The sequence below is a fragment of the Lotus japonicus genome, chromosome 1, assembly GCF_012489685.1.
Source record: "Lotus japonicus ecotype B-129 chromosome 1, LjGifu_v1.2".
Taxonomy (NCBI): domain Eukaryota; kingdom Viridiplantae; phylum Streptophyta; class Magnoliopsida; order Fabales; family Fabaceae; genus Lotus; species Lotus japonicus.
In genome coordinates this window covers 1,565,021-1,576,077 of record NC_080041.1, presented here as the reverse complement: position 1 = coordinate 1,576,077, position 11,057 = coordinate 1,565,021, and the positions used below count along the sequence as shown (strand labels likewise).

Genomic DNA, 11,057 nt, shown 5'->3' with positions numbered 1-11,057 from the left:
GTTTTGAAGATGAAAAGAAACCAGACCATGTGTTCAAATTGAAGAAATCACTCTACGGTCTGAAGCAAGCTCCCAGAGCATGGTATGAGAGACTTAGCTCATTCCTTCTGGAGAATGAGTTTGTAAGGGGTAAAGTAGATACAACTCTCTTTTGCAAGACTTATAAAGATGATATCTTAATTGTGCAAATTTATGTTGATGATATTATATTTGGTTCTGCTAATCAATCTCTATGCAAAGAATTTTCTGAGATGATGCAGGCTGAATTTGAGATGAGTATGATGGGAGAATTAAAGTACTTTCTGGGAATACAAGTTGATCAAACACCAGAAGGAACATATATCCATCAGAGCAAGTACACTAAAGAACTTCTGAAGAAGTTCAATATGCTGGAATCTACAGTGGCCAAGACTCCAATGCATCCAACATGCATTCTGGAAAAAGAAGATATAAGTGGTAAAGTATGTCAGAAGCTCTATCGTGGCATGATAGGTTCACTTCTGTACTTAACTGCATCTAGGCCAGACATATTATTTAGTGTTCATTTATGTGCTCGTTTCCAATCAGATCCAAGGGAAACCCACTTAACTGCTGTTAAGAGGATCCTAAGGTATCTGAAAGGCACCACTAACCTTGGCTTGATGTATAAGAAAACATCAGAGTATAAGCTTTCAGGTTATTGTGATGCTGATTATGCTGGAGATAGAACAGAGAGAAAAAGTACTTCTGGAAATTGTCAATTTCTGGGAAGCAATCTAGTCTCATGGGCAAGCAAGAGGCAATCAACCATTGCTCTATCAACTGCAGAGGCAGAATATATCTCAGCAGCAATATGCAGCACTCAGATGCTCTGGATGAAACATCAGCTGGAGGATTATCAGATCCTTGAGAGCAATATCCCAATCTATTGTGATAACACTGCTGCAATTTCGTTGAGCAAGAATCCTATCTTGCACTCAAGGGCAAAGCACATTGAGGTAAAGTATCACTTCATTAGAGATTATGTGCAGAAGGGCGTACTTCTTCTGAAGTTTGTTGATACTGACCATCAATGGGCAGATATCTTTACAAAGCCCTTAGCTGAAGATAGATTTAATTTTATTCTGAAAAATCTAAACATGGACTTTTGTCCAGAGTGAAGATAGATCAGAACCTCTGACTATGATACTTCTTGATCAGAAGATGTCTAGTCCAGAAGGTAACTCAATCAGAGTGTGTGTGCCCACTGGTACTGACTCTGAAGCTGAGACAACAACACGTGCGTCAGAATTTCTGATGCATAGTTCCTTGTGCCCGTGTGACAGTCTGTTATGATTGCGTGTAGATATGCTTATCTCCTGTGTGTGATTGTGTATTTTACTGTTACTATCTATCTTTAATTTTCAACCGTTGATCTTAAAGTGCTTTTTGAATTAACAACGGTTATTTGATAAAACCCACTATACACACACGTTCTCTCTCACTTCCGGTTTTCACTCTCGCACTCCCTGCTTTTCAAAACCGCCTCCTTCGTGATTTCTCTCTCGATCTCTCTTCATCCTTCAAACTTCATCTTCTACCTCAAACCTTCAACCTCTTCAAAATGGTGAGACAAACCAGAAGATCTACTGCAGATGCACCTCAGTTCCCTCACATGGTAGTCGGTTTGGCAACGGGTCAACGGGGCTCTGAGAACCCAGCACAAGAACAAGCTCAAGCTCAAGAGGAGATTGTTCCTATTGCAGAACGGGGCTGTGCCGTTCACTGTGTATTTCCTCCTGAGGAACTCCAAGTCCTGGCAGAATGGAGATTCAACCTCGACAACTTGGCTGCAAATGGGTTTGATCTCCGTCCTGAAGTCCAAGCTCAAGGTTGGGGAAACTACTTCAATCGACTTCGAGGACCGGTGTATGAGAAGCTGGTAAAGGAATTCTGGAAGCACGCCGACTGTGATGACACTCAGGTGGTTTCTTACATACTGGGTAGGAAGATCATCATCACGGAGAAGTCATTCGTGAATCTGCTAGGTGCAGAAACTGCTCATGGGTATCGGTTCTCACTGACGGAATCGAAGCTGAAACCCAGAACCAAGGACATAGTCAACAAGGCCCTGTACACCACCTTCAAACCGGGCAAGACGAGTTACAAGGTGATGGACCTTCACCCCAAACTGAGAATCTGGCACAAGATCCTGCTCAACTGCATCAATCAACGACCAAAGGGCAGTTCTCCAGACTACATCAACTTCAACCAGAAGGCGATGCTGTTCTTCATTCAAGACAAGGAGAAGATCTGCCTTCCCTACTTCCTGTTCTCCTATTTGAAGGAATGCATCCGGAAGTCTCGCACCACCGCCTCCATCAAGTCTGCAATCAAATATATCCCTTTTGGGAGGCTGCTCTCAGACTTTCTCATTGAAAGCAACTTGGTGCAAGATTTGATCAATGCTGGTTGCACAGAGGACTTGAGCACAATTGTTAGCGATGTCTTCACTGCCAACTCTCTGAAGAAGATGGGCTTAGTCCAGAAGAAGATTGCTCCTGCTCATGAGGACACATCTTCTGAGATCAGAGGAAGAAGAATGCCTCTGAATGACTACCCTCTGTGGACTCAAGCAGACCATCCTGAAGCCATCAGATGCTATGTTGAAGACCTCAGGGCTCAAGGATTCGAGATTGATCTTGATGATTTTGTCAGCAGACTTCCACCACCTCCAGAGTATTCTTCTCCTCCCAAGAAGAACACCAAGAGGAAGATGGTTTTGGAAGAATCCTCAGAGGAATCTGATGTCCCTCTGGTCAAGAAACCGAAGAGCAAGCCTGCTGATGATGATGGTGATGATAGTGAGGATGGTCCTCCAAAGAAGAAGCAGAAGAAAGTCAGAATTGTGGTGAAGCCTACTCGGGTGGAACCAGCTGCTGCAGAGGTCAGAAGGACTGAACCTCCTGCCAGAGTGACTCGATCATCAGCACATACAAGTAAGCCTGCACTTACCTCTGATGATGATTTGAATTTATTTGATGCACTCCCAATTTCTGCCTTACTCCAACACTCTTCAAATCCCCTCACTCCTATTCATGAATCCCAGCCAGCTGCACAAACCACCTCTCCACCACATTCCCCAAGATCTTCATTCTTTCAACCTTCTCCTACTGAAGCACCACTCTGGAATTTGCTTCAGAACCAACCCTCTAGGTCAGAAGATCCAACCTCTCTCCTTACCATTCCATACGACCCATTACCTTCTGAACCCATCATCCACAACCAACCAGAACCCAAACCAACAGAACCACAACCCAGAACGTCTGATCACTCTGCTCCCAGAGCATCAGCACGTCCTGCTGTCAGAACCACGGATACAGACTCTTCATCAGCCTTCACACCTGTATCCTTCCCCATCAATGTCATTGACTCTCCTCCCTCCAATACCTCTGAATCACTTAGAAAATTCATGGAGGTTAGGAAAGAGAAGGTATCTGCCTTGGAAGAATATTACCTTACCTGTCCAAGCCCTAGGCAATATCCTGGCCCTAGACCTGAACGTCTAGTTGACCCAGATGAACCTATCTTGGCCAATCCTATCCAAGAGGCAGACCCCTTAGTCCAACAGGCTCACCCTGTCCCTGACCAACAAGAGCCAATTCAACCAGACCCTGAACCTGAACAATCAGTATCTAACCAATCCTCGGTTAGATCACCTCACCCTCTGGTTGAAACTTCAGACCCTCACCGTGGAACCTCTGAACCCAATGCTCCCATAATTAACATTGGTTCTCCACAAGGTGCCTCTGAAGCTCATAGCAGCAATCACCCAGCCTCTCCTGCACCCAACCTCTCCATCATTCCCTATACTCACCTTCAACCCACATCTCTCTCTGAGTGCATCAATATTTTCAATCATGAAGCCTCCTTGAGGCTCCGCAATGTGCACGGTCAGACTGACCTAAGTGAGAATGCTGAAAATGTGGCTGATGAGTGGAACAATTTGAGCACTTGGCTGGTGGCTCAGTTTCCCGTTATGCTGCAGCTCCTGCATGCAGAGGGAAGTCAGAGCATTGAGGCTGCAAAGCAAAGGTTTGCTAGGAGGGTGGCTCTTCATGAACTCGAACAGAGAACCAAGCTTCTTGAAGCCATTGAAGAAGCCAAGAGACAGAAAGAACAAGAAGAAGAAGCTGCCCGTCAAGCAGCAGCTCAGGCTGAACAAGCCAGACTTGAGGCAGAACGTCTTGAAGCTGAGGCTGAGGCAGAGCGACTTGCACCAGTTCTGTTTACTCCTGCTGCTTCTGCTTCCATTCCAGAACCTCAAGCTGCTCAGAACGTTCCTTCCAGCTCTACTCCGACAAGCTCCTCCAGACTCGACATCATGGAACAACGTCTTGACACTCATGAATCCATGCTGATTGAGATGAAGCACATGATGATGGAACTTCTGCGCCGTACTGACAAATCTTAGTTTTTTAGGATCTCTTCTTTTTCTTCCTTTTCCTTTTTATTTAACGTTGTTTTATTTACACTCTGCTTATTTACTTCCTTTAATTTGTTCATTTGTGATTCTATATGCATATATCTATATATATTTGTGTCACATATGTTTGCAAAACCTGTTTTATTCATAATTGTTCTATGTTTACATCATAATTCTTTCCATCATACATTACTCCCTATATCTAGAATGGAGGATCCTTCCTCATTCTTCTGCATTCTTGGCGCTGCTCCACTCTTCCCTTCTCCAGACGATCCAATGCATACTCTATGTTGCCGAGTTTGATGCTCAGATCATCTTTTTCTAGACTATCTTCTGTCGTCTTAAGTCTCTTTTCCACAGTCTCTTTCTCTTCCAGCAGATTCAGCTCCCACTGGCAAAGCCTCTGAATCTCTTCCACGAAGCAGAGGAACTCCTTCAGATCTTTCTCCATCTCTGGACCAAGATCTTCTTCCAGCAGTGTCTTCGTCAGCTCTTGTATGGTCTTTGTACCATCGGGATGCCTAATATTGAGGAACATATCTTCCTCAAACGCCTTCCTTCTGAGCTCTTCTAATGCCATTCTGTATGATGCCATTTTTTTTCTGAATATTATTCGAGGTGTGAAGCTTACCTTTCTCTCCAACGTTTTTATAGGCTTCACTTTCTCTCTGAAAGTTAATGCTCTTACAGTAGTTTTTGATGTGTAAGATGTGTTAGTGTGACTTATTTTTCTTTTGGAGATTTTAAGAGTTCCACCTTCATGACCATAGATGTGTCACTGGGCAAATACAAGGAATACATTTCACTTCTTCTGAAGTGATTCTAAGTTGACTCTGATACCCAAGACTCTGATACCTTGTCCATGACTCTGATCACTTATGCGCTCTGATTATTCGTTTTTCATCTATGTCATAAGCTTTTCACTCTGAACTCTTATATGATTTAGCTCAGAATCTAGACTTTACTAACGTTTTCATCAAGTATTAGATTCAGGGGGAGCTAAGCTCAGAATCAAGCAGTGACTTGAATTCAGAATGAGCAAGATAAACTATTCACATCAGGATAAGTCTTATTCTATATCTCTAAACTCTGAGTGAATTCAGTTTAATGGTTAAGAATTGTTCATCAAAAATCTTAGTTTTGTCATCATCAAAAAGGGGGAGATTGTAAGATCAAGTTTTGATCTAGTAGTACAACTCTATGTTTTGATGATTACAAGTTAACCTTTTGATATGAACAATTGTGGTACTCTAACGTGTTTTTCTGAGTGTGCTATTTACAGGCTCTGACCTCAACTCAATCTCACACAAATCAGAAGCACTATGTATAAAGGGTAACCCAAGCAACGCTTTCGCATTCACCATGTTCAGTATGAACAGTGGAAAAGCTTCAGAAGTTCTGAAGTTATACAAACTCTGATGTGGACTCAGTCGCTAGAAGCTCTGAAGATCCAGAAGTTCTGACAACCAAGAAACACTGAAGGTTCAGATGTTCTGATGGTGTAGAAGACTCTGAAGATCCAGAAGCTGAATAGTGGAAACTCTGAAGTCCAGAAGCAAGAAACTCTGAAGGCCATGTTCTTCCCTCTGAGTTCAGAATCAGAAGATACAATGGTCAGAGGATCTGTGCTATCCCTCTGACTCTGATCAACCGGCTTCACAAGTTCCAATACGAAGCATTCCTCTGATCAGAAGTCTCCTAGGTTAAAAGGTCAAGTCGCTATCCAAGTACAAAAGCAAGTGTACCTTCCTGACGACCTACCTAACGTTCTCAGCCACAGCAGAAGCTGGATTTTCCAGAACTGCCCTCCAACGGTAGCATTTCCCATGCAACGCTCAACCCTAATCCTTGGAGTATATATAGAGGCTGAAGATTGAAAGAAGCGGCTAGAAGAAAAATATATACAAGAAGCAATACACACGCGCAAGATATATTCTAAGCTTTCTTTCATCTTGTAATTTATTTAGTTTACACTCAGCTTATTCAGAAGCAAACCCTTGTAAACACCAACCTCAAACAGTTGTTTGATTTTCCTTTAGGAGATCAAGGTTGATCGGATCCTAGAGAAGACTAAGAGAGTGAATCTTAGTGTGAGCTAAGTCAGTGTAATTGTTAGTCACTTGTAGGTTTCAAGTGCAGTTGTAACTCTTACCTGATTAGTGGATTGCCTTCATTCTAAGAAGGAAGAAATCACCTTAACGGGTGGACTGGAGTAGCTTGAGTGATTTATCAAGTGAACCAGGATAAAATCTTTGTGTGCTTTTCTATCTCTATCTTTTGCACTTAGTTCTCGAAAAGATTTGTTAAAATCTTTAAGGTGGTAGTTTTGTACTGAAAACGTTATTCAAACCCCCCCCTTTCTACCGTTTTTCATACCTTCACCCATATGGGGAGGGAGGATTTTCAAATGAAATGGAGTTTGGTGGCGTTAACTTCAATAGTGCAATCTACAAACGAGAGAACATGTCAATGCGTGAATGGGTTTCATTTAGACTTCAGGAAAGACAATTTGAGTGCAAGAGAATAACATTGTCTCGGCGTTTGCTGCAACAATTTGTTGTTGATTGTTACTCAATGATTGAATCCAATAGGTTGCATTACATAAGGTACAATCAAGACACTATTCGTAGAGATTTTTTATCAGGGATTGAGGATGCTATTACTCGTGGTGATACTGATGCCTCAATGGTTGGCTCTAGAATATTCCTTCCTTCGTCTTTTACTGGGGGTAGGCGTTATATGTTTGACAATTGCCAAGATGCTATGGCTATTTGTGGAACTTACGGGTATCCTGATTTGTTTCTTACAATGACATACAATCCTAAGTGGCCTGAGATTGATCGGCATGTTTCAAAGTATTTTTTGTCCGCATATGATCGTCCAGATATATCATGTCGAGTCTTTCGTATGAAATTGGCGCAACTAATGACAGATCTCAAGAAAGGAGAGTTTTTTGGGAAGGTCATTGCAGGTAAGATATATTTATTTGTTCATGTTATTATAGTAAATATTAGTTATTATGAATCAGTAATAATATTTAATAATACTCAGGTATGTATAGCATTGAATTTCAGAAGAGAGGTTTACCACATGCTCACATTTTGTTGTGGCTTAGTCCTGGGGACAAGCTTAAAACTACTGAAATGATAGACTCAGTTATATGTGCTGAGTTACCAGATCCTGATCTCTACCCTGAATTGTTTGATTGTGTGTCGACTTATATGGTTCATGGACCTTGTGGACTAAGTAGAAAGGAATCTCCTTGCATGAAGAATGAGCGTTGTTCCAAATTTTTCCCGAAAAAATATGTAGATGCTACATCATTTGACAATGATGGGTATCCTCTTTATAGGAGGAGGAACACTGGGATTTCAACCAACAGAAGGGGAGTTGATTTAGACAATGGTTTTGTTGTGCCATACAATCCCAAACTGCTTATGAAATATCAAGCTCATATCAACATTGAGTACTGCAATAAGTCAAACTCTATAAAATATCTGTTCAAATATATAAACAAAGGAGTTGATAGAGTAACAATGTCTATGTCTGCTGGTAAAAATAATCATGATCAGAAAGCTGAAGTGGATGAAATCAAACAATATTTTGATTGCAGATACTTGTCTCCTTGTGAAGCTGCATGAAGAATTTTCAAATTTGAAATCCACCACAAATGGCCACATGTTCAGAAACTCACATACCATTTACCTAGGAAGCAAGTTGTTTTGTTTAAGGAAAATCAATCAATCGAAAAGGTACTTAAGAAGAACAAAGTTAAGAACAACATGTTCCTAGCGTGGATGGCGGCCAATTCCAAGTATTTGGAGGGTAGAGAGCTAACATATGTTCAGTTTCCAGGATCATTTGTTTATGATCCGAGTAGCAGATCATGGCATCCGAGGAAGCAAGGTTTGACTATTGGGCGAATAAATTTTGTGCCCCCTGGTTCAGGTGAATTGTATTACTTGAGGTTGTTGTTGAATGTGCAAAGAGGTTGTACAAGCTTTGAAGATTTGAGATCAGTGAAGGGTAATGTACATGATAGTTTCCGTGATGCATGTGTTTCATTGGGATTGTTGAAGGATGATGGTGAGTATATTAATAGTATATTGGATGTGAGAATCATATCTTCGGGATTTTACTGTAGAGGCTTATTTGTATCATTCCTATTAGCAAATTCCATGTCTAATCCGCTCAAGGTATGGAATGAAACTTGGCATGTATTGGTTGATGGGATCCTTTATGATTTACGAAAGAAACATAATAATAAAGGTATTTTTCCACATTTGTTGATATTTAATAAATTTTATTTTGTTATTATTTTGCTATGTATGATTGTTGTAATTTCTTTGCAGAACTGAATATTGATAAGGAAGAATTGAAGGATTTGTGCTTAATGGAGATAGAGAAAGTGTTGATGGTAAATGGAAGATCCTTGAAAGATTACTCTAACATGCCACAAGTCGATCCTAATATTCTGAACCGGTATGGTAATGTTCTACTATTCAATGAGCTAAACTTTGATATTATTGAGATGAAGAAATTGCACCTTGATTTTTTCAATAAGATGAATAGTGGGCAAGCTAAGGTATACGATGAGATCATTTCAGCGGTGAATAAGGATAATGGTGGTTTTTTCTTTGTTAATGGTCATGGTGGAACTGGAAAAACATTTTTATGGAAAACATTGACTTACAGACTCAGATCAGAGAAAAAAATTATATTGAATGTTGCTTCAAGTGGCATAGCTTCTTTGTTACTGCCTGGTGGTCGAACCGCACATTCGCTTTTTTGCATTCCGCTTAATGTTAATGAGGATTCATGTTGTGGGATTGTTCAAGGTAGTCCAAAAGCTGAGTTACTTCAGTTAACCAGTTTGATTATTTGGGATGAAGCACCAATGGTTAGTAGATATGCGTTTGAAGCATTGGACAAGTCATTGAGAGATATCATGAGAGTCATTGATCCCGAAAACTTTGATCCCGAAAACTTTGATCTACCATTTGAGGGCAAAGTTGTTGTCCTAGGTGGCGATTTTAGGCAAATTTTACCAGTTATTCCTAAGGGCAGTAGAGCTGAGGTTGTTATGGCTACCATCAATTCATCTCGCTTGTGGAGATTCTGCAAGGTTCTCACATTGACAGAAAACATGCGTTTGCTTGGTAACTTGAACAATCTTGAGGTTGAAGAGGTTAAGTATTTTGCTAAATGGGTTCTTGATGTTGGAGATGGTAATTTAGGAGACTACAATGATGGTGAATCTTTTATAAAAGTGCCTGGGGAAACATTGATCCAACAATCATCAAATCCTATACTTGATATTGTACAAACTATGTTTCCCAATATTCTTCAAAATATTGGATGTGCTGAGTATTATCAAGACAAGGCTATACTTGCTCCGACATTGGGTGCAGTTGATATGGTTAATAAATATGTGTTGTCTCTATTTCCTGATGAGGGGACGACCTATTTAAGCTCTGATTCAGATGGGGCATTGATGAAGAGCTTGGCATTGAAGCTGATTGGTTGACAACTGAATTTCTTAATGATATCAAGTGTTATGGTATTCCAGATCATGAGTTGGTGTTGAAGATAGGAACTCCTGTGATGCTCATGCGAAATCTAGATATATCTACTGGATTATGCAATGGAACTAGGCTTATTGTTAACCATCTTCGTCCAAATGTTGTTGGAGGCATTGTCATTTCTGGCACACATGCTGGTAGGCAGACTTTCATTGGTAGGATGGACATGATTCCAAGTGATCAGAGTATGCCTATTAGGTTTCAAAGAATGCAATTTCCTCTTCTTGTCTCATTTGCCATGACTATTAATAAGAGCCAAGGTCAAACACTATCAGATGTTGGTGTTTATTTGCCAAGTCCTGTTTTTTCACATGGGCAGTTGTATGTTGCTGTTTCTCGTGTGAAGACGAGATCTAGTTTGAAGATCCTAATATGCAACGAGGATGTTAGGGAACGAGATGTAACGAAAAACATTGTTTATAAGGAGGTTTTTCAAAAAATCTACAATTGATTATTGATGGAAAATACACTGTAATTTTGTTCAAGTTATTTTGACAAAGATAAATTGAAATATAGCTTTGTTATGCATATGAATATTTATAATTTGTCAATTGAGCCATACGTTTCGGTTAAGTCATATTTGAGTTTATGATTCATAAATGTTACAATAAATGGTATGATAGTTAATTAATTTGAGTGAAATAAATTGATTGAATAAATATGATAAATTTTAGATCTGCTCGTCCGTGCATCGCACGGAGACGGGCTAAAATCCTAGTATATACATATTACAAGCATGCAATAAAATACTACTACTTATCAATCATGCATATTGGCCCGTGTGATTTATTTATAGAGACGTAATTAGAGCCTGCAACCCGTGATTTATTTTTTAATATTACTTTTTTATTGGTTCTGGCCCTCATTTTTTTTTATGATGTTGGAAAGTGGCAATATTACAATAGAAAAATGAGCATTATTTATTGATCATAAGTCGCATGTGATTTGTGTTGAGGTTTGTCGTAATCTTATCATGTGAGGCTGTGACAGTCATGTGATTTTTTGAAAAGGAATTCTCTTTCAAGTTTTAC

At 40.1% G+C, this 11,057-nt stretch overlaps 1 protein-coding gene across 1 annotated transcript; it reads left to right on the top strand.

Annotated features, from left to right (window-relative positions):
• The first annotated feature begins 8,241 nt into the window (after positions 1-8,241).
• Positions 8,242-10,477, top strand: LOC130732585 (uncharacterized). The gene is made up of 3 exons (XM_057584599.1): positions 8,242-8,713; positions 8,797-9,966; positions 10,014-10,477. The coding sequence occupies exons 1-3, from the start codon at positions 8,242-8,244 to the stop codon at positions 10,475-10,477; spliced, it is 2,106 nt and encodes a 701-aa protein (XP_057440582.1).
• The last annotated feature ends 580 nt before the right edge of the window (positions 10,478-11,057 follow it).

Excerpts from the sequence above, each read along its gene's own strand:
- LOC130732585 (XM_057584599.1), top strand. The coding sequence starts at position 8,242 with ATGGCGGCCAATTCCAAGTATTTGGAGGGTAGAGAGCTAACATATGTT. Across the intron at positions 8,714-8,796 it reads AAAGAAACATAATAATAAAG|AACTGAATATTGATAAGGAA; the intron begins GTATTTTTCCAC and ends ATTTCTTTGCAG. Across the intron at positions 9,967-10,013 it reads CTTGGCATTGAAGCTGATTG|ATCATGAGTTGGTGTTGAAG; the intron begins GTTGACAACTGA and ends ATGGTATTCCAG.